The sequence below is a fragment of the Ictidomys tridecemlineatus genome, chromosome 10 (genome assembly GCF_052094955.1).
Source record: "Ictidomys tridecemlineatus isolate mIctTri1 chromosome 10, mIctTri1.hap1, whole genome shotgun sequence".
Lineage (NCBI taxonomy): Eukaryota > Metazoa > Chordata > Mammalia > Rodentia > Sciuridae > Ictidomys > Ictidomys tridecemlineatus.
The window spans coordinates 37347902-37371776 of NC_135486.1; the positions used below are offsets into that span (position 1 = coordinate 37347902).

A 23875-nucleotide genomic window follows, 5' to 3' on the forward strand; every position below is an offset into this window, starting at 1 on the left:
CTGATTTATGACCAAGTCTTTGTGCTCCCCAATGGCCTTTGTATCCCCAGGGACATGTGTCCTGTTGTAACCAGAGAAAGTGGGGAATAATAAATGAATGACACTCTGGGTCCCTGGGGCCCCTACTCACGAATACAGGTCTCTTGAATAGGGGCGCCTGGTCGCCGGTTCCGGAAATAGTGCAGCTGACACCGCTCACAGTTCTTGCCCTCAGTGTGGTCCCGGCAATTGTCACACACTCCTCCATGTGCCCCTTGGCTGGCAGCAAATACAGATGGGTCAAAGTGACATGTCTCTGAATGCCCATTGCAATCACATCCTGAAAAAGAAGGGATCCCATATTTAAAAAAGGGATATCTGACCAGCACCATTGCCATCCACCAAGCATGAGCCAAGGCAGCTCCTTGGAATCTCTAGCAACTCTACAAAACCATCAGGGCAGGGAAATGGGGAGATGAGGTCAAGGAGCCTTGTGTAATATAGTTAGGGATACACAACCAGGAAGAAAGCTAAGTAAAATGAGGACTCAGGCCTCCTGATTCCCAAGTGTATGGTGGGCAGGGGTGAAGTCAAGAACAGTGGTCTTGCTGGAGCAAAGGGAGAGCCCTTTGAATGGCCTATCCTCAGCCCTCTCCCGTGGCCACCATGAATCTCCTGCAGGGTCACTGCCTTCCTGGGGCTATATGAGCAAAGACTCTGACTCCAAGGGACCATTTGATGTAGAAAACTGACAACAGGGAAGCAGATATGTTTGACCCAGGATAAAGCAACTGGAGGGGCCAGAGGAAGAAGGCTCTGGGGACACTGTGAGAGCCATGTGTCATCAGCAGAAACCAAGCCCTGGCCCCTCCAGGGCTGGCTGAAAACAAGGCAGAGGCAGTGGAAGATCCCACCCAATCCTCTCTCCACCCCCACAGAGCCAGGACAGCTTAAATTGCAAGACTACAATTTGGTTTAGATTTCAAAAATAAAAAACAGATTCTCGCTCTGTCCCACGCGAGGTCAGTGAGTTGCAGCAAGGTCAGCAACCAACTCAGTCATTACAGGGAAGCGGGGGTTATTCCAGGTTCTTACTTTGACATTCATGGGGGTTTTGGGTCTCTGCAGGTCTCCAGGGCCGGTTGTTATAGAAGGGGGCACAGCGTTCACAGTTGGGGCCAGCAGTGTTGTGCTGGCAGACACAGACATCATGGACCTGGGAGAGGCAGCCGTGGGTCATCAAGAATAATTAACAAAGGAGAGCCCCAGGGATGGAGCTGCCCTCTCCTGTGAGACCCTCCTGCCCACCACTCAGGGCCTGCCCAGACCTCAGCCCCTCAGGATGCTCTTCCTGAATGCACCAGCCCTTGCCCAGCTCCTATGACAGTTACAGTGTCCTTCCTACTGTTGTTCTGTGTGTGAGAGCACACACATGTGAATGTACCCTCACTGTTCCTCTAGCAAGGATTTTACAAGCTCATTCTTTTCCCTTGGACACCCCAGGATGCCCAGTCCCAGGCTGCACCTAGAAGGTGATCAGACACCCTTGTGCGTAAACTGGGATTCTAGAAGCTGGTGGGCTCTCTGGATATTTATATTCCAGCAATTCATGACTAAGTTGTTTGGCTAATGGGACTCTTACGATAAATCGTTACTAGGCTCATTAAGGTATAAAAATAGAATAGCTGTTGTGTGTTAATTGCCTCCCAAATTAAACCCAACACCCCCAGCCTGGCATTGGAGGACCTGTACCACGTTTGCTCCATTCTCATCCCCTGCTCCCTGCCGACAGCACAGCAAGCTGAGCTTTGAATCACTCCCTGTACCCTGCCTGCTTGCCCCCATCTCTTGGCCATTTCTGATGTTTTTCCTTCTGTCTGGAATTCTCTTCTTCTGTATTCCCCAGCAAATCCCCACCCAGTAACTCCAGCTAGAATGGCACCTCCTTCATGAGACCCCCTGGTCCCTCAAGTTCCATAAATTCCAACCCTGGCTGCACTTCACCATCACCTGGGGAGTGTTTTGGGAAACACCAATGCCCAGATCCAGTTCAGCTCGAATCTTAGGGGACAGGCCCAGGCATCTGTGCCTTTTAAAAGCAGTGATCTCCTCTCACCCCACTTCAGTTCCTTTCATTTGTCTTATGGGCCTTAATGGATCACGGGTCCATCCCCTGAGCTGGCCCCTGCTAGACTCCTCTGCAACTTGGGGCTGCCGTTGGTCCAGGAATAAAGAACAAAGCAACTATGCCATGCCATTTGCACCTCCCCGCCCTGGGATGATTTGCATATTTCTTCATGTCCCTCTACTACCAGGACAAACACTGTGCCCCCATGTGTTGACAAAAAAAACGATGCCCCAGAAAAGGGCTTCTTTAGCCAAGGCTCTCTCTCCTCCACTCCTGGGCCTGGTTTCACAGTATAACGCCCTGGGAAGCTTGTTAAACTGGGGCTTCTATACCCAGCCCTGCTGAACCCCGTTTGCTAGCCTGGGATAGACTTTCCATCCATACTAATATTACTCAGTCACCTGCCCTGTTTCTCACACCGGATAGCCTTTACTCTTGTGGCACCCTGCAACCTCCTGGACCTTTAAATCAAATAATAAAATAGAATACCTGATGGTGGAGGTCCTTGCAAGTTTTTCCTAAGTACCCAATAAAATGAGAATTTACAATATTTTCATATTTACGTTTTTAGATAATAATGTTGTAAATGGCAGTTTACGCATTGTAAATACAGTACATAGCCTGGGTAAGAAGCTTTGCCTTGAGCTCCCCCCTGGGCAGCCACATATACACTTACAAGTCACGAAAAATCAAAACCATCTCAAGCTATAAAGCAGGTCTGCATAAAGACCACAAAAGTCTAATTTCAGAAATGACTGTCCTTTAAAATAATTTTTATTATTACTGAAATACTAACTACCCAATTCTTAAGTTGTGTGTCCTCTCTGTGTCACAGGAGCCCCAAGAACACCCTTAGTCTACCCGGTCCTGCCCTTTCCCCCGGCCCTTCCCACCCTGGGCTGTCACCTGCACAGCTGAGGAGGGACTTTCAGGGGCTGCAGGCTTGGGTGCACAGTGGTCAGCGTGGCCGTGACAGAAGCAGCTCCCCTGCAGACGCAGCTGGGACACTGCAAAGTAGGCGCTGGGGGGATAGAAACCCCTCTGGGGCATTGGGGCCAGCCTGGTGAAGTTGACTCTCAAGTTTGTGATGTCTCCCAACTCTGAGAGGGGCAGCAACAAGGAGGGGGAGGTTGGGAAAGGTAAAACCAAGAAAGGAAGTTGGAGGCAAATAGTCTCCTAGACCAGGATAGATTTTTAAAAAGTATTTTGATAGCCCCATCCCTCTGTCCTGGCTTCACATTATTCAAGGGACCACCCTCCCCAGCCCCCCACCTTCTCACAGCATCCTGCACACAATAACCCTAAGAGGCAAGCCAGGCAAGAATTATGTCAGAAAAATAGGAGGGAACAGGAAATTTCCATGATCTTGGTTCCAACTTGTTTCATTCCCCACTAACAGTCCCACTAGCAGGAAGAGCAGCCAAACTGACCTTGAATTTTTTGACTTTGAGTTGCTGGAATCCCAGATGCTAAATCCATAAGGTTAAGTTGAACCTATACAGAGGGGAGAAAGGGAAGAACCAAAGCATAACAGCATGCCCCAGCTCGGAGCCCTTCCTTTCCATTCTGTGCTCCACCCTTCTTATAATCAGAGGTTCCTCTTTTCTGGAACATGAGAGAGACCACCTCATGAGCCCACCACCTGCTCTGGATGAGCAAAACAACTGCTGGGCAGAAAGTGAGAGTGTGTGTGTGTGTGTGTGTGTGTGTGTGTGTGTGTGTGTGTGTGTACGCATGCACATGCACGCGTGTGTACAACTTCTCCTCTCCAGTTAAAAATAAACGTATCTCAAGAATTTTCTGATTTTCTTAGGCCCAAAATTATTGTGATATACATGATCTACACATGGGGTTTCAACAGATTCTAATCTTCCAATGTCATAAGATGAATGAAAGGGTTCGGAATCCAAGACTACATGAACTTAGTAACCATGGCACTCTAGACAATTTTAATTTCAATTTTTTTTTATTATTTATAATCAAAACCACTCACTGGATGTGACTTCCTTGCATATCCCAGGAAGTTTTTAAGCTAATCCTCCACAAATCAGGAAAAAGTCCTGGCTCTGATCTAGAGTCTGGAGAGCATGGGGAACCTAGACTTGGATAAGGATGTAAACAAGGAGGAGCTGTCCCGCCTGAAGGAAGCAGCTATGCAAACAGCAGGCAGGGACCACTTGGCATCAGTTCACCTGGGTGCAGCTCTTGGGAGTCACCCCATCCCAGCCAGGGACAGGAGAAGAGAAACCAGCCTCCTCCACCAGGGAATGGGGAATTCAGTTACAAAAGAGTTTGGCCAACATTTAGGAGGATTTGGAAAGAAGCATTCTGGGTGTTTATGGAATCGAGTTCTCATTCCCAGCTCAGGATTTAAATTCACATAATCTAGAACTCTTCATACCTGGATTTCCCTCCAAGGACTGGGACTGGACTAAATGGATGATTTCAATCAAAAAATTTTCATTTTTGTGTTAAATCCTGCCAAAGTGAAGATAAATTTTTGTGATTTTTCTCCTCTCCGTATATAGGGATGTGCCAAAGAGTAGCCTGGGAAGAGGTTATGGAAGAGGGCCTCAAGCTGCTTTCGAAATATCCCAGCCAATGCTTGCAGGGCATCATTATTGAGGAAATCAGGAGAGACTGCAAGGGAAACTGGCCACCGGTGTTATCGCTTCTTCTCAAGACTCCTTGTGACTTTGTGAACTGGGAGACTTTGGGTACTGCTGTGCTTACTTTTTCAGGGGTCTCTCTACATACCTTTCCCCCATTTAGGTGTCCATTAGGTCTCTGGGGCAGGGGCTGGCACCGGGCATCTTGCCAACTCTGGGGCTGGCCCTGGCGGACCTGGGGGAAGGCAGAGGTGCAGTCCGCAGCCAGGTACTGGTACACCCGCCAGGTCTTGCCAAAGTCTGAGGAGCGCTCAATCAGCATGCCTGCTGGCAGAGGCCCCTGGAAAGACACAAACAGGAGGACTCTGAGAAACAAAGGAAAGGGGGGCTCTGGTGGTGTGCCCATGAAACATAATCACAGAAACAGTTTCCCCCAATGAGGGTGATAGAAAGAGGCCCAGTAGGAGCAAGTAGACTCCAATCCTCCTGGCAAACCATAGACCACAGAAGTTTGTGCCCAGGGAAACTGTGGAAAGAAACAGAAACAAAATCTGTATTCCAGAAGGTGTGATCCCTCCTAGATCAGTTACCCCACTTCCCCCACCAGTCTTCCATGCCAGAAAATTCTCCCACACCTGCACTTCCCATGGCAACCATTTTTATCCCTAGTAAACCTGGGTTCTGTCCTTCTTCTCCCCCGCACCCGCCCTCTCCTCATCTCTGATATGGTCATCTATGGCCATAGTCCAGGCTGTGGTCATACTGAGCCTGAATTATTGCCACAGCCTGGAAGTCACGTCCAGCCTCTGTCCTGGACCTCCAACCACTCCCCCCACTTCACCAGAGAGGTCTTCCTGAATCGTTTATTTGATCATGACCCTCCACTATCAATCTGCATTGGCCTAAAGATAAAATGCAAGCTCTAGGCATGATATACATATGTCCCTGTCCCTTTTCTTGGTGATTATCTCCATTCAGGGTGGCTTCCCAGCTTGTGCCACTTCTTATACTGTAAGTTCATAAACTCAAGCTCCAAAATAGAACATAAATCAGGCCCACCTCTCCAGCTTCCGTGCCACCTCCTCTCACCCCACCACCACCCCTTAGCTTTCCCCACACTCTCCATCTTACATCCTCTCATCCATTCTCTCTGACCTCTTAACTCGGTCACACCTGCCCCAAACAGAAAGAGCTCTCTCTCTGAAAACATAAACATGGACTGTGTCATTCCTTAGCTAAAAATCCTCCAACCCACTCTGTTTAAAATCAGATCTTCTGACTGTGAGAGAAGAGGCCCTGGGTTCCTGGGCCCTGACTGCCTCCTCACTCTCCTCAGACACTTCCATCTCCACAAGAGTTTAACCACACCAACCTCACTCCCTCAACACCTTGGTGCCAGTCCTCCTGTCCTGCTTCTGCTCAAAATGGTCCTACCCCAGGGCACCCCCCTCTCATCTTCTGTTCTCAGTTTAAATGTCACTTCCTCGAGGAGAGCTTTTTATACCTACCTAAGGCGCATTCTTCTGCCCACACCATGCTCATCCCACCCCACCCCACCATTATTTCCTATCCCAGCATCTCCTTCAGAAAACCCACCACAATTTCCAAATTTTTAGTTTACTACTTTTTATTTTCTCACTTTAGACCAGGATTTCTCCACCTCTGCACTGTTAATATTTTGAGTTGGATGACCCTTAGTTCGAGGGGCTGCCCTGTGCACTGTAGGATGGTTAGCAACATCCCTGACCTCTACCCATCAGATGTCAATACTATATCCACAGTTGAGACAACCAAACATGTCTCCAGAAATTGCCACACATCCCCTAGGGAAATGTAGACAGCCAAATCACCCTTGGTTCAGAAAACAACACACTAGAACGTAGGCCGATTGGCCCATCTCGCTCACAGCTGTATCCCCAGCATTAAGCACACAGTAGGTGATTAGTATACATTTTCTGGATGAATGTATCTTTAGTCTGCTGCCCCCTACACATTATATCTGTAAATTCACCACTCATCAGTCTACAGCCCTCTTACCTCCATAAATGCTTTTTAGCCACCAAACCCAGAAGGGATTCACTGGCCCCCTCCCCAATTGTATAACCTTCCTGTCTCACCTCCTGGCCTTGGTGCTTGCTATTCTCTTGGCCTGGAATGAATATTGCCTTTGCCCTGGTTATTACTGATCTATGAAGTTTAATCTTCCCCTGAATGCATTCTATGAAAACCCTACCACCATCCCCATACCAAGGCAGACCTAGCTGGATACCCCCTCCCATGCTCGCCAAGGCCTATTCTTACCAATGTCCCAACACCCATTACACTGTCACTACTAGGTCTCGGTCTTCCCTGCATATTGTAAAAGCAGCTTGAAGAGTGTTGATTTAGCTTTACTTATCTTTCTACCCCTAACATCTGACATCAAACCCAACATGTAATCAGTGTCCAATATGTGTGTGACAAGAACTGACAAAGAGATGAATGGGTGAAGCATCATAAAGCAATGAGACCATTTAAGAGTGTCCACCCAAGTGACAGTTGCCCTTCAAAACTGTCACCTTTCGAGACTGGGCATCCATTCAAGCAATGCTGTCCTTTCTCAAAATACTCTTGACCTTTGCGCAAGGCGTGGCTCTTGGAGCCAACTTTCCCAGTCATGTAAGAAATTAGGTCCTATTGCTTTTTAACTCCAAGCACTTTTTAACTCTTGAAAATCATATTGCTTTTCCTGATCATCGAATCTTATTAACCAAACTTGATCCTTTCATATTTAACAATTTCTGTAGAAATAATGAAATCAAAGCTTCTGTGAAAAGAAAAAAAATGACCTGTCACAAATGAATGAATTTTTTTCCCACCGGGCACAGTGGCACACACCTGTAATCCCAGTGACATGGGAGGCTGAGGCAGGAGTATTGTAAATTTGAGGCCAATCCCAGTAACTGTGAGGATTAAGTGAGGCCCTAAGCAAGGGAAGAATGAAGGAAATGTCCTCTCTAAAAGGATTATCTCAGAAATTAGTCCAAGAATCTGAAAATCATTTGAAAAGTAATAGCACTGGAGGAGTGGAAGGCCCATCAAGAGAGCCATCCTAAAGGGACATCTTTTGCATGGATAGTTCTTCGCTTATTGGCTAAATTTAAAGTCATCTGCAAAGTTATTAAATAGAGTCTACCAGAATACACAGTGGATAATAAGCAATCGGGCCCAGCAGAATCAGTACTTGGCAGAGTTGAGTTAATCAGATGGGTTAAGGATAGGGGATACAGAGAGGAAGAGAATAGACAATCTCGGCATAAACAAGACAGGGAGCCTAGCAACACAACTCCTTTCAAGAGCCATTCCTCTGTTGCCACCACGATATAAGCTCGTGGTAAATGCCTCCAGACCTGGAGAGGGGGCCATGCACCATTTGGTGCTATCTCTCCCAGCCTGGGAAGACAAGAACACTGCTCCTCCACGGCCTAAGCCCACATAGCGCAGGACCGTCTCTCTTATCCATCACCGTTTCCAAAAAGCACACCTTAAAATCCATTGTGATGTCATGAAGCTGCAGTCTCCTGTCCAAGTCCAGCTGCAGAGAGACAGGGCTCACATCTGAAAGGAAAAATGGTAAAAGCATTAAGTCAGAGACTTCCCACCTTCCCAGGCCTGCATAAGGTCCTGGTCTAGACTAGCTCTAGGAAGTGCAAAACACTCCAACCTTGATTCTCTGGTTTACCGCTGGGAGAGGAGATTACCAGTACATTTGCACTTGGGTGATCTATTCAAGATCCTATCTGATTTTGGCCAAATTTCCTCCCTGCCATCGCGTGATGCTTCTCACAGCTTAGTGGGTTTCAACTTGTCTGTCCACACTGATTCTGAAGCTCAATTCTTTCCATGCACCACCCATTGAAACTCCATAGAGTGGAATAAAGGCAGTTCTCTCTCCTCATAACCTTCCTTAACATCCAAAAAGCTTTTCACCTCTAACACCCAACAGATCTCAAATATATAGAGAGAAGGTTCTGCTTGTCAACCTCCCATGCCCCACTGCCATAAGAAATACCTAGAAACCCAAAGGGTTCCTGAGCACCTCCATCCAGCCCCAGCCTGTGGAGCCCCCCCCCCCCGCCACCTGCCGCAAGTTTGAGCCCCTATAGGTGGGAGATCCTCACCATTCTGGGACTGCCACCAGCGCATGGGGCCAGAGGATGAGACCACATTCTCCACTCGGTGACTATTGTAGTTGTGAGGCAGCCTGGAGTCACACTTGCAGCATTTCAGTTGCCACTGTTGGGGAGGGAGATGGCAGAGGCTCAGGGTCGGGAGGACCTCATCAAATTAGCCCTTGTGTCCTGAGATCCCAACATATCATGCCCTCTGTGGGATCCTACCTCCAGGGAGCCATTGGTTTCATTAATACACCTGGAAAGGTGAATTTCTTAAAAACAGGGCTATTGGACATCTTTTAATTTAATTCCTTCTGTCCCTACTAACATACAATTGAATAGTGAACAGATGTTGTATCTGTAAAGGGATAAAAAGCGATAGAAAAAATAACCTTGAAACACAACATTGTCTTGAAGAGAAACTTGAGAAGAGTGCCAAAGGCTACAAGAAGAAGGAGAGATTTGCATCAGTTTAGCATGAAGTATGCGTCAGATGCAAGCTGCAAAGTTTTATATCTGATCTCCTTTACCCTGAAAGCCTGCCTGGCGAAGACTGGGATTTTTGAGGATCAGGGAGAGGGGACACCAAAAACTGATAAAGAAATTTGGGTTTTCAGGGCTAGCTTTGTTAACCTGCTTCTTACACTGATTTTCTTTATAAATTGAGTGTGGTTTGGACTAGAATCATTCATTCATCCAACAAATATTGATGGAGTAGGAACCAAACGCCAGGCACAACTGTGGGCTCTGGAGTTAAAATAGTGAACAAAACAAAGGCCCTGCCCTCAGCGAGGATGATGTTAAGTGGTCTCCAGGGCCTTCCAGCACAGGCACCTGGGATTGTAGGGTCTCCCCACTTTCATATTCCCTGTCCATAAGAAAGAAGCCAGCCTCACTGAGGAAGTCCCCAGGAAACCTCATCTTCCCTGGACTGTGCCTGTCTCTTCAAGTGCTATGAACCCCATGGGCTCCATGGCAGCAAGAGATCACCAAGAAAAATATATGACCATGGAGGCCACATGTACCTTGATCTTTGAGTTTGTGCCTATGCATACACATGCACACACACACACACACACACACACACACACACATATACACAACACAGATTACAAAACAACTTTGTCCCCGCTCCCCCATGTTATACATACAAAATTGCTTTTCTCTGAGTAAGCATGATCCCAAGCCCTGTGCTCAACTTCAAGAGCACAATCCAGAGGACTACAAATTCTTCCTTCTACAAAGCAAAAGTAAGTCTTCGATAGAACCTCCCTACCCTGCTAGTCCTTCCGGGTAGAAACAACTGGACCTCCACATACCCCAGGCCTCTGCTCTTCCCTAAACCTCCTTTCATCACAATTGAGAAGGGGCTCTAGTGGCCATCTCTGCAGCCTGCTGGTTCCTCGTACTCCACCACATTCATAAAAGGCCACACACAGACAAGGCTGATGTCTTAGAACTGAATGGATTCACTGACAGCTCAGTTCCAAAGAGATGGAGTGAGTGTGTCGTGCCTGTGCCTTGACTTGAAGAAACTCCTTCCCCTGCACTCATCTTCCCCCTCCACTGCCAACAAGGTGGGACCCAGAGAACACAATGGGGGAGCCACAGGCCCTGCCCTGGGCCTGGGCTTCCCACTCCACTTCCCAGCTCTCACATCCAATCTGCAAAAGAAGAGAGCTGTCACCCTTCCTGATGCTTGGAGGCATCCTCATCATAATCAAAATCCGCCTTATTAAACACTATCCTTTGGGAGTTTAATGCTCAAATAATGCCAGCGCATGTGCCCTATATAAACAGCTCCCACTACCCACCTGTCCCTTCCCCATCCCTGTCACTGGCCCTTCCCTTGCCCTGCTACATTATTCTTCATAGTACATATCTCCACTTGACATTTGTGCATTTATCATAGTTTATGGTTTGTTTACTCCATGAGGTCAGGGGGATGATGATTGCTTTCCTTCCCTTTTGTAGTCCTGCTGCTTAGAAATGCATCTAGCACATAGCAGACCCTCACTAAATACTTGTTGAATGAATGAATGAATTGTAAATGCCCAATAAATACCAACTATTTTCATTAATATTATTGATAGACACTTTCTTCCCTCACCCAGAGTTTAAAAGGAGGGGTGAGGAGTAAGGAGAAAATCAAATGTCAATATTAAATGATGGGCCTGTACTTCCAGCTACTCTGGAGGTTGAGGCAGGAGAATTGCTTAAGCTCAGGAGTTCAGAATAAGCCTGGGCAACATAGTGAGACCCCATAGCAAAAATAAATAAATATACAAAGAAGTGATGGAGTGACTACTATGTACCAAGAACTATAATAGGTAATTTCAATACAATTTCCCATTTAAATTTCATGATAACTTTTATGTGATAAGTACTGCTCATCCCATTTTATTTATGAGAAGGCTGAGGCTCAAAGAGGCAATATGACTTTCCTATGGACTCATCACCGGTGTCAGCACCAAAGAGTCCCTAACTACCTCTCTCACCCTCACTTTTTCCCCTCCCTTTTACCCCCTATTTCCATAGAAAACCATCTAAACAGTAGACCCTGTGAGAGGCACAGTAAAGGGTGACCATCTCTATCTTGCCCAGTGAACTCCAAGAAGGGTTTATGCGGACCCTGAAGCCAATCGTGGGAGATGCCCAAGGCAAAGAGTCTTTGAGAAGAATCGGCTTCTTCAACTCAGTGACCACTAAGACTGGAGACGTGTCCCTGCAGAATACCTGGGCCTTGACCATAGTCCATTCTGAGCCAGATAAGGCTCTTGCTGGAATCTGACTTCCCTCCAGAACCCTATTTTGGTCCCTGGCAATGAGCATGCCCTTCTCCACACTCTGCCCAGCCCCTCAGGGGCAAACTTTTCCACTCCCCATCCTCTGTCTGCACTCAGCACATGTCCTGAGGAGAGACAAGGGCCAGCTGCCTTCCCGCCAGGCGCCTGTCACCAGAGCTCCCCACTCCCAGCTCTGCTGGGAGCTGATCCCAGCCTGCCCTTGGCCAGGAGAGTGCCAGAAACAAGGCTCTTTCTTTCCCTGGGCCATGGGACAAAGAGCTAGAGACTGTGGAAATGCCCTTGATACTCCCAAATGACAGAATATTATGTAATTATTAAAGACAGTTTAGTGGGTGCAATTGCCAGTAACACAAAAAGAAATTTTTAAAAAGTTGAAATAAAAAGTTTAATTACATGAAGGAGTGACTACATTCCTAATTATGGGGAAAAAAAAAAAGTTGGACATAAACTTGTACAAACATCACCTCAAACATACTTTTAAACATTTAGAAAATATCTGGAAGGAAATATAGCCATATATTAGATGACACCATATGAAATTGCTGATATTCACCCATTTTGACTTACAAACATAACAACTAGATAGTTCAACCTAATATCTGGGTAACAGGATACTAGGTCTCATTTTTCTTTTTCTGTTATCTTTTAATATGTTTAAACATTTATACCTTGAATATATATTAACTTTTATACTCAAAAAACAGACAGCATTAGAAAACAAAATAGACTTAAAAATGTGAGCGTGTTCAGCACGGGCTTATTCCCCTGCCTCCTCCCTTGGTCTCCCCAGGGGTAGTCGGGGCTCTCCATGCCTTCTTCACCCTCCTTCCACGTGTGCAGGCACTGATGGAGGGATCAGATGGCCTCATGGGCTTAAAAACTATGTGCTGCTTATCATAGTAACATAGCTAAGGAGGGATTTAGTTCAATCCTTGGAGGCAGGCTAAGCCAACAGGCTTGAGACAGGTATTTTAAGTAGCTCAGCTTGTCAACTAGCTGGTGGGATGAAGGCCTGAAATAGAGCAGCTTGTGACAGAAGCCTGTATGAAGACAAGCTGCATATTTCTTGTTTCCCCTGGGCCTCAGTGTCCCTGTCTATTTTATTCTTGTGAGCTCATTTGTAGCCCGGACATGTACACACACATATATATGCATGTAGGTGAGTCTCAGCATGAGGCTCTTCCTCTCATGGGTGCTACGTGCCTCCGTCTCCCTCAGAGATGGAAGCTCTCAGCTGCAGCTGCCTCCCGCTCTGGGGTCATCTGGCCAGCATCCTCCTGGCTGTGCCAGCTCAGAGATGCAGCAGTATTATCAATTCAGCGTGTCAGGCCTCCAGCCAGTTTGGCTTCTGCTTGCTCTCCAGCTGGAAATGCTGGGCCTTCTCCCCTCTCTTAGAGCTTTCTAGAAGCTCAGCAGTCTGGCCGGAAGACAACCCTCCCAGAGAGTTGGAGGAGGGCAGAGGAGTAAGCAAGGGCCAGTGGGGGGCCTAAATCTCAGTGGAGAAGGGTAGAAAGAAAGGCAAATGCAAATGAAAAGCTCTGTGCCTTTGCAGAACACAGAGCTAATTCTGGGGGAAAATAGGAGAGAACGGGCTTGGGTTATACCCAGCACAGCTCCCTCTCAGGAGTGAGCCAGGGGACCGCCTGTGTCCATCTAAGAAGCTACAGCCAGGGTCATGGCCACCATCCAAGGCCAAAAGAAGGAAGCCAAGACCAAAACAAAATAAGACAAAACAAAACAAAACAAAAACCAGCTGCCTTCAAGAAAAGGCATTTCCTCCGCACCAGCTTCCTCATTGGTAAAATGCAGGGGTTGATGAGATAATGAAGTTCCATGGTGCTCCAACATGCTATTGGAATTCTCCTCTACTCCAGCTTATCAGCCCAGAAGTCAAAAGCGCTCCCAGCAAGTATACAAAGGAAGCAGGGGAAAAATAAGACATTGGCCAGATGCTGTTTTAGAAAAACTCTCTTCCTAGAGAAGAGGACAGTGGGAGAGGGATCCCTGAAGGTCTTTAGTCAGCAAAGTCTCTGTTAGATTCCATGAGCTGCAGCATTTCTATGGGAAAGGAGATTGCCGGGCAAGGTCAAAAGTCAGGGCCTGCGGCAGGTGCTGGCTGTTTTGAGCCATTTTCAACTTCAGGTTTTTTCCTTATCATGAAGTGAAATTTTGATCAGAGCCTTAACTTAGTGCAGCCCTATCTCCACCCTAACTAAATTTAGAAAGGTCGGTTCTGAAGCTGATTATAGAGATGATGCATACTATACACCCCGAAATTACACTGCACCAGTCTCTCTCATGAGCAGTGTGTGTGTGTTTGTGTGTGTGTGTGTGAGTGTGTGTATATATATATATATATAAAATCTTACTTTATCTTTCCAAATTCAATTACATTTTACAAATAGTGGGTGGGTATTCCCCTTTTACAGATTAGGAAAGTGAACTTTAGATAAGAAGTATGTCCAAGCCCATAAAATTAGGAAGGGATGAAACAGAGATTCTTGTCCCAGGTTGTCTGACTCAAACCTACCTATGCTATTCTGATTTAAGGAGGACAGAGGTGAGCTGGCAACTACTAGAATTTGCCGACTAGAATGGGTTTGCAGGGTACTCCCTTCCCAACTGTAGCACAGACCTGTCTAGAAACAAAGATGTGCCCCTCGTCCTGAGTGTGGAGAGCTGGCATGTGTGTCTGGGACCTCTACAGGTTCCATGACTGGCAATGGCATTCTACAGCTCCAGGCAGAGGGCAGAAGGCTGTCAAGGAAATAAGGTAGGCCTGGCATATGTTGCCCAGAGACTTCCAGGGTGCTGAACCCTAGGGTCAGGGGGGCAAGAGGCCAGGCCAGCAAAGTCGTAAAGCCATCCTGGTTATGGGTCTAAGTCTTCTATTACACCTTTCCCCTCTATTCTCTCCCTTTTGCTCCACAAGCCCCTCTTCCTCACTCATACCAGTCAGGACCCTCGGGTCTCATATTTTACCAACCCATGTTTGGCGTCTCTCTGACAGCAATCCCCTACCTTGCCCCTTTTCATTTTCTTCTCTTCTCTCAAAATTGACTCCCCCTTGGTCTTACTCTCTTGAGACTCTGCAGAAGTCACAGTTAAGTTTCCATAAACCCTCGCTGAGATCTGAATGGTTGATCATAGGTCGATGTTTTGCCTTTCCTAGGGGTGACTGCATTTAAAACAAGAATCTCAACAATGTTCCATCCAAAACAGTGATACCCCAAAAGTAGGAGTTTGGGGATTTTTAGACCTTAGGCCTCAGGGAAACAGAAAAACCCATATTTTGGTCAGACAGGCTCAAAGCCCTCTGTAGGCAAAGGATGGTGATGATTGTACACATAGGAACACATCCTCAGCCTACACAATAGCTTTACTGAAGGTCAAGAAAACAGACAATTGCCAGACTCAAACGGGCAGTGGCTGTTGATGTGTGCACATGTGGGTATGGGTATGCTTGTGTGTGTGTTGAGAAAGAGGGAATCTCCAACTGGCTGCGGCTCCCCAGTTTCTTTCCAAGAGATAAAAATGACAGCTGTTTGGTTTATACAGTTAATTAACCTGAGGAATGTGCTGTGTAAGACTGTTATTTAGGCAACTGGATAAGTAAGTTTTCCCCAAAAAAGGGAGAGATGTAGGGGATAAATAGAACAGTAAAGGGAGCAAGCACAAGGTTAGAGACATTACTGGGAGCAGAACCCAGAGCTCGAAGCTTCCAGATAAAACTCCCTGGTTCTAGAGGGTGGGTATCAGCCCACAGATGACCAGTGGATGTGGCTTGGTCTTTGCAGCCTGGCCCTGAGAAAGACTGAGGACCTACAGGGTCACACATGTCACTCAGTTTTCTCAGAAGCAGGCAGTCACTAATACTGAGCAAAAGGCTGATTAACTCAACTCCTTCATTTCATAAAATGGGAAATGGAAAAGGAGTCATGACCTTCACAGGGTCTCCAACTGATTCTAAAGGTCAAACCAGGACCAGAACTAGAGAGTCTTCACCCCCAATCTGGGGTGATGTCACCGACGGCAGTGACTGCATTTGAATTCTTCAGCAGCCCACTGTGGATCAGATTGGCAGCAATCACCTTGGGAGGCCGAGAGCAGACCAACCCCAGGATGAGGTGATTTCAGCGAGGTACGTGAGCATGCATCCTGATCAAGAAAGAAATGCTCAGGAGGGGGATCTGCAGATGGGCAGTCTCTGCATGCAGACACAACCTCCGGAGGCAGGGACAGGGACAAGACAGGACAGAACAGTCAGCTTCTGCCAGGCACCTCGCATCCACTGTGCATATTCCATTACACAATACTCAGAGCAACCCTTGAAGTGGGTGCTGTCAATTGCTCCTATTTACCAAATGAAGCTCTGGGACAGCATAGAAATGAATGAGGAGAAGGAGGTAACACAGTCACTTGACTCTGCCTTGAGACAAAAGAAATAATGGTGTTGGTGGTGATGGTGAGTTTACCCAGAAGTCATCTTGGAGCTAGAAGACAGCAAACAAGGGGATGGGCTGGAAGTGCAGCCTCAGGCCTTTTTGAAAAAGAGCAGCCTAGGCCCAAGCCCAGACATTTAATACGTCATCAAGGCGGGCTGCCGTCCAGAAGGCCAAAGTTGGGGAATTGGGGAGGAGGTGCCATAGGGCAAACCTGGCTAAGTCCAATATCCATTGCAAGGGTTGCAACATGAATCCAAAACCCAAAGAGCAAGCCCTTGAGACCAGTATGATGTAACCACTGAGACAAAATCAGACGGAGAGGTAGCATGCAAACAGGCTAATATGGGTCCACAAAAATGGAGCTGCTTCTCAGAGATCAGGAGATAAGAGAGACAATATTGAAATTGGGAGTCCCTGCTACTCCTGTAACTCACCCCACCATCTCCCTCTGTTAGTCAGTGGGATTGGAAGTGGGAGGTGCAGTAAGACAGAAATGTCCAAAAGTCATGAACCCCCACTGCACTTGAATCCATGCCACATCAGCAGCAGGCAGTGTGTGCCCAGTGACTTTGTACTAGGCTCAGGGCTCGCCACATCACCCCTGCATGGAAATAGAACAGAGGCACTAATCAGAGGCCTTAACTTGAGGATGGTGTGTACATGGGAGTGGGAGCTGGTAGAAAGGAGAGGTCAAAGGGTGAAGGGGTACTTAGGTGAACAGCTCTGTATCATCCACCTGTGACTTTCCAGAACATGCCCCTGTGCCTTCTCAACACCTGTGTGTTTCTACCAGAAGAGTAAGGTCCCAACACATACTGAAAACTTTCCAATAGCTCATATGAATAACAAGAGCCACCCATGGGGTGTCATGACAATTAGCTTACATGAAACTCTTAGTATGATGCCTAGTGTATATAATGTGTGCTTCATAAATGAGAGTTGCTGCTAGTATCACTTAAGAACAAAAGAAACTTAAAGACTGGAACTGAAACTCAACACAGTTGAAATCTGAATTCTTAAATTTTTTCACACAGCCACCACTGCTGGGAGTCATCAGTATATGTATCCATCGTTGGAAGCTATGGCCTATAAGAAGCTTAGGCATGTAAAGGAGAGGAAAAAATAAATGAAAAAAAAAGAGAAGAAGAGGGCAGGGAAGAGGTGCTGGTGGTCAGTAGTTGGCTCATTCCCAAAGAATGTGGGAGCAAAAGAGGGACCATCTTGTCCAACACTCACTCATAAAAGAGAAGAACAAGACTAAGGGTAATTTGGCAGACAAGGTCATACCACAAGTTAATGGCAGACCTGGAATTACACACCTCCTTCAAGATGCTCCCATCCCCTGTTATTTTCCAAAGGCTATCTGGGTTTATTTCCCTTATAGAAAAAGAGTTAATGCTTCTCAGCTTTCATAGCAGGAAAATAGCTGAGATTTATCCATCCCCAGGGTTGCAAAAGTCTAGACTTCTCTTTTGCAAGCACTGTGTTTAGCTCTCAGGGGGCTGCTTACAAACATGGAATGCAGCTGGCTCCCTGGGGCATCTGCGAGAAGGAGAGGGCAGACCATGGAGAAGCCAAAAGCCCAGGACTAGCAGGGGAGAGGCTGTCCAGACAGGGCTGAAAGCAAGGGCACGTCCCAATATGGGGGCTTCTGATCTCTCCTTGCTTCCCCTTCTAGAAGGCAAGTCAGTCTGATGAAGAAACCAGCAAGAGGTATCCCTGGAATTTTCAGACATGGGCTCAAAGGCATATGACTGGGCAGTGGGGAATATAGGAAGGGGGCAGCTAAAATCATTCTGTTACCTAGAAAGCTCAATAATTCCAGGTCCCCCGACGCTTGTGGAGTCATCTGGGCCCATAGGGAGTACTTGCTGTACCCAACCCTGTCAAATGGGCTTTCCCACATCCAAGTGGGTGAGACACAGCCATCTCTGCTCAGCACCTCTGAAGTTATTATTCAGTATTATTAAAAATAGCCAAGAGAACACTAGGAACTAAAAGGCCAATGAAGCCCAGAGGCCATATCAGATACCACCTTCCCGAGTCCTAAGGACAAGGGCACCTGGAAAGAAGAAACCATAAATAACCCGAGTCTCCTTCATAGCAATCAATCAATCTCACTTTCTCTTCCTCTCTCTCTCTTTCCCCCAAAGGCTGCAAAGATTCAGGGCAAACCATGTTTTAACCACTTCTTTCAGGACTATGTTTATTTGGTTGGTTGGTTTGGGTTTTGGTACCAGGGATTAAACCAAAGAGCACTAAGCCACATCCCCAGCCCTTTTAATGTTTTTAAATTTTTAGACAGTATCGCCAGCTTGCTTACAGTCTCACTAAATTGCTGAGGCTGGCTTTGAACCTACAATCCTCCAGCCCCAGCCTCCCAAGCCTCTAGGATTACAGGCATGCACCACCATGCCCAGCCAGGCTTATGTTTTGAGGGCAGCAAAATGACTAATAAAGCAACCTGAAGATAAGAAAACACTGAGTAATTAATTTCAACTTAGCAAAGAAAGATCCCACCTTGTTGAAGGGAAAAGTTCCTACAAAAGAGATTCAGATGCACCATGGAAGAAAAAGCACAACAGTTCTTTTAAAAAGCCAATTACCTAACAGGCAATGTTAATCAACATAGCTCCCAGAATTGAGCTCCTGGATTTGTTCAGTTTCTTTTCCAATTTATCAGTTATCTGACTGTCACTGATAACCTCATGTCACTTCTTCACTTATCTCACTGATTTGTTTTTAACAAGTTTGAGTATTTTCCAGTGGACCACTAACAGATAAGTAAGTTGGCCCTTACACAAAACAGTGGCAAAATGCAAAAGATAGATTCTAGCCTCTAGTCATATATTCTCCTTCTAGCTCTGCCCCACCCACACTCCAACACTGGTCAAAAAAGTGGTGGTGACAGAGGGACCATGCTCAACTGGGTCACATTGTAGCAAGAACACCAGTCAGTACACATCCCAGCCCCCACGTTCCACCAGTCTTATCTTTGACCACCAAAGATGGCACCCGAGATTCTGCATAAGAGATCAATATTTGTCCATTCGCCTATCCCCAAAGCTTGAAATCTATCCTTTGCCAATGCCCATGCTCAAGGGCTGAGAAAAAAAACCTTTCCAGTTTTATCCAACGAAAGAGAGAAAAAGGACATTTGGCTAATTCTGAGTATATTCTCTCTTGCCCAATTAACATGTAAATTCCTTAAAAGCAGGGATCTAGCCTTAAGTTTCTTATATTTCTCTGCTCTTCACAGTTGCACACTCTAAGTACTCAGGGAACAAATGGCAGGCCCACCCTACCTTTCTCCAGTTCAAGAGGCCATAGAAGTAGGTCCTACCTCTCCATACTGTGTGCAGTAGGTCTCAGGCTTGGTCAGTCCACAGGTAGATGAAGCTCGGAGAAACCGGGTCCTTCCAATGAGCAAATCCCCAACAGGTGGGTAGCAGGCCCCACGGGAGCAGGCTTGTTGGGCACGCAGGAAGCTGGGCAAGGCTGAAATCACAGGGGTGTGCTAGGGTGCGGCCCAGAGAGAGGAGGGTTTAACTGGCCACATATCCCTCAGGAGAGTTGATATTTGCAGGACTGGACCCTCTGTCTCACTCCTGTCCCCCCTGGTAATGATTATAGTCCCAATACTATTAGATGAGAAATCTGATTTTATATCCTATAATCCCAAGTTTAAAAAGGAGAAGAGGTGAATGTTCAGAGGAGAAACATGGCAACCTAAACCCACCCAACCTTTAAATGTTGTGTCTACAGGGGATTCTAGAATCAAGCTAGAGACACACCCAGCCACCAGGACATGGTATAAAGCTCTTTTTGCCTCATGCATGTCCTGTCAACAGCCTAGAGGAGGGGACTGCTGAGCCATCTGTGGAAGATGGAGAGAGGCGGCATTCTTTCTACTCCTTTATCTGCAAAACTGATCCAGCCACTTTTTTTCAGGTATTCAGTTACGATTCACTAGAAAATCAAAAATTCAAGTCACAGTGGCTCTAGAACCTGCTTGAAAGTGAGAGGGTAGCAAATAAATGGTGTCAAGTGCTCAGGAAATGACACACCACCCTCAGATAAGAATAAAAGACATTTGGGAGCCTTTCAAGAGAGGCAGAGAATCTTCTTCCTCAAAGGCCCTACAGAGTACGGGAAACTCTCACAGATATCCCCATTAGACTTTGGCAAACTCTCTTCTACCTGTGATGGTCACCTCCCTGCTATAGGACGAGACATGGGCCAGGGACACTTACCAAAACACAGGAAAAGGAACAGCCTCATCATCAGCCAGTGGGGTGATCCTCAGAGAGACCCTCACCTTTGGGCAGAGCGAAGCAGACTCTGTAAAATAATACAACCTCCTTAGGGGACATGAGCCCCTTTCTTTTTAAGCTTTTGGGCTCATGTGTTTTTGTTTTTGTTTTTTTTCAGAAGTTGTTACTTAGGGTCCTGGCTAACAGCAAGCAGCAAGCACATTTGTAACCAAAAATCTTGGAAAATGTCAGAGTCCTAGAACCCCTTCCCAGCTATTGTGTGACTCACAGGGTACCCTGGGAAAATCCCATTCCTCCCAGACTTCAACTTCTTCCTGTGAAATGGTTAGGAAGGAGGATCAACCCTGCTCACTCCGCTGGGCCATGAAGAGGACGTGGGGAGTAGAAAGGAACAGAAAGAGAGCTGTAGAGAGACCCCAGGCCTTTCTCCTTCCTCCAGGGAGAAGACTGATCTTCCTCAGGGCCTGGACCAGCAGTCTCAACCTACAGTCCAGCCTACAGTCCAACAGGCAAATAGGTCAAGTGGCTGAGAGCCTGGGAGCAAGCCCTCTCCCACCATTGGCATCACCAAGAGCCACGGTGAGGCTGAGGCTGTGGTGAGCATAATTCTAGACTAAGCAGATAACTGGGAGGCAATGGGAGACAAGTGGGGCCTGGCTGTATTTTAAAGAGTGATAGAGGATTTAATCTAAACTGAAAGTAAACCAAAATATCACATTTATGGGCAGAGAATCTGAAGGCAGCTGGAAATGAAGATTCAGAAGCCTCAAGTGGGGGGTCCCAGAGGTGCGCCTGCCCCGTGGAGGCATGCTCCATCCTTCCTCCTGCAGTGTCCTCCCTATGCCTTGGATTGGACCTTGCTCTACTCCAATGACAGCCACACACTCCATTAGCTGGCATAGAGGGATGGGGGACTGGCATGGGTAATCTGGGGGCATTTCTGTCAACTTTAAACCTTTAAATCCTACTGCTTTAAAATAATTTTTTTTCCATCAAAAGGAGATAAGTAGAGAAACCTGGACCAGGGGGGAGGAAGAAGTAGAGGGAGGGGGTAAGTATTAGGGAATGATATTGGTCAAATTATATTGTTATGTTGTGTGCATGTATGAATATGTAACAAAAATCCCATCACTACCTACAACTATAATGTACCAATAATAATTTTTTTAAAAAAAAAAAGTGGAAAGAGAAAAATAATAATTCCTTCCAATAGCCAGCATGCAGCTTAAGGTCCCAAGATTGTCAGTGACCTAAGAGAGAGACCTACCTCCCGATTTTCGTCCAGTGCTCTCTCTGCAGTCCCACCCCAGAGCTGGAAATCCCCCAGGAATGAAGCACTCTGGGCTGGGCCAGCCCACCCTTCCCACTTCTCTTTTGTGTTCAGTTCCAGACCTGAACCGGCTTTCTCCTAAGTCACTGAGGTGCTTATCAGAGGTAGAAAAGCAGAGCAAACAGCAGCAGACATCTTAACCAAGCGTTTGGAGGTGCACTCACTCAGGTGAGCTCCCAGAGGGAGGAAAGAATCAGGCTCTGCTACCAGCTCCAGGCACCCAGAGACAGCCCTGCTCCCCACCCGCCCCCTCAGGGCAGGTGAAGGCAGGTAACATACCTCTCCCGGTGATACTGTTCCCTCGCCAGATCGCCTCTCGAAGAGCTCCCCTCAAATGTGGGGGTCTCCTCTCTTGGCTTCAAAGTTTTAAACAACAGCCTCACCTCTGGAGACTCCCTGGCTGGGCGTAGTCCCACTGCAGGGCGGGCCTCAGGAATCTGGTAGCAGTCACGCCCATCTGTCGTCACTGCACCCCCACCCTCAGACGAGACTGGGCAAGTGGGCCATCCTGAGGCTCTGAAGCAAGGCTCTGCAGTGCCCACCGACCTATGGGTGCCTTGAGGGTTGGAGAGGGTCCTGCAAACAGAAAGCACCAGGCAAATATGAGTGATCATTACAGACCTGTACCCCTGGAGTGGGCAAAGGCTCTCAATTTGGTACCAGGCACTTACTTGGCATCTTTCCAAGGCCAGTCGTGGTCAGCTTCCTCTTATTTCCTGGACCACCCTAGACAAGAAGACTAAGCAGGCGACACAAAAAGCAGAGCTTGTATACAAAATGTTAAAGCCTAGACATATGGTTGGGCTGGCAGGTGGAGAAGACTCAAGCATCCAGACCCCTCACAAGAGGAAAATGTGGAAAATCCCAGCTTCTTGGGGAACTTTGGAGGATCCTTAAAAGGATCAGGAAATGGTCAGAGCTCAACTCTCCAGGGAAGTTTTAGAGGGATGAACAGAAGAACTCCAAGCCTCGCCTCTGGCTACCTCCACAGAGTTGGCAGGGAGCCCTCTGACAGGTAACTACCTGTGAGTCACTGCCTGGGCTGCAGGGAGGGCTGGTCTGCTAGCCCCTCCCTCCTGGGCAGGAATGCCAGCCCCGAGGGCCAGAAAACAGACTTGACCACAAGTGGTGGAAGGAAAAGCTGAGGCAGAGCTGGACTAGAAAAGTCAAAGCAGACTTCCCCTGGCCCTCTGCCAGGCCAGAGAACAGGGCTCCCTTTGTGGGACTTAGGCGGGCTCCTAGCTGAGGGATCCTAGGCAAAGAACCACTGTAAATGGCAGAAACAGGTCCAGGGTGAAAGGCTGGTCTCATTGGACACTCTTTCCCCACCCTGCTGGGTCGGAGGGCTTTTGTGGAGACATGGAAGGTCATTCAGTCCCGATCTTGACCCTGGAGCACTTACCCTGGTATCCTTTTGGAACATTATTGCCTAAAGTTGCACTTTAAAGGAGTCTCTTTCCCATTCTAGCATTTCAGTGTCTTCTAAGCAGAAAGTTGTCTACACCACAGGGGTTATGCCCAAGCAATTGGTTGGAGAACACTTAGGGACAAATGTAGGATTCTGTGGATTAAATTAGGTACGTCTAACTCCCACATTCTAATTTAGCACAGGTTCAGGTGGGTGGGAGAATACTGTAAGCAGCAAGTGGGCAGTAAGTTGTTTAGATGCATAGCTGGCGTACCAATAAATGTTAGTGTCTTGCCCACTGTAAGAATTCCAGTGAAATCTGCCTTAACTCAGCAAGCAGAGGTCAGAACAAGAAACCTGACTTCATCAGCCCTGCAGAACACAGAGACCCCCATCAAGTCCACTGCAGAAAAGGGTCACTTTGAAGTCCCTGCATTTTGAGCCCTCCCACATAGTTCTCTCTCTCTCTCTCTCTCTCTCTCTCTCTCTCTCTCTCTCTCTCTCTCTCTCTCTCTCCACTGCCTCAACTCTGAACATAAAACTTCAGGGGACTTTCGTTCTCTGCCCATCACCAAAGGATATGACAAAGAACTCAGTAATAATTAACTCAGCAGAAGAGAGCAGGTGTCGTAATCCCAGTTCCTAGACCAGAGGAAAGCAGGCAGGGCAGACATGTGGGGGACCTCACCATGAGTAGCTAGAGCTCTTTAAATCCCCACTCCTCCCCCTTTCTGAGGCTAG

At 47.2% G+C, this 23875-nt stretch overlaps 1 protein-coding gene across 8 annotated transcripts in view; it reads right to left on the reverse strand.

Annotated features, from left to right (window-relative positions):
• Positions 1-23875, reverse strand: part of Lamb3 (laminin subunit beta 3) — a 43637-nt gene that overhangs the window by 15174 nt on the left and 4588 nt on the right. For 3 of the 8 annotated variants that reach the window (XM_021729219.3, XM_078022747.1, XM_078022745.1), the window contains exons 2-12: positions 22398-22465; positions 22006-22302; positions 20376-20463; positions 19466-19620; positions 8877-8991; positions 8240-8313; positions 4865-5056; positions 3538-3601; positions 3014-3207; positions 1075-1195; positions 131-319 (exon numbers count right to left, since the gene is read on the reverse strand). In XM_021729219.3, coding sequence (XP_021584894.2) covers positions 131-319; positions 1075-1195; positions 3014-3207; positions 3538-3601; positions 4865-5056; positions 8240-8313; positions 8877-8991; positions 19466-19620; positions 20376-20406 — 1135 coding nt within the window. In that variant the 5' untranslated portion in view covers positions 20407-20463; positions 22006-22302; positions 22398-22465. Of the gene's footprint in view, positions 1-130; positions 320-1074; positions 1196-3013; positions 3208-3537; positions 3602-4864; positions 5057-8239; positions 8314-8876; positions 8992-19465; positions 19621-20375; positions 20464-22005; positions 22303-22397; positions 23288-23875 lie in introns of all 8 variants that reach the window. The other 5 variants (XM_078022743.1, XM_078022742.1, XM_078022746.1 and 2 more) reach the window with 4 other exon arrangements.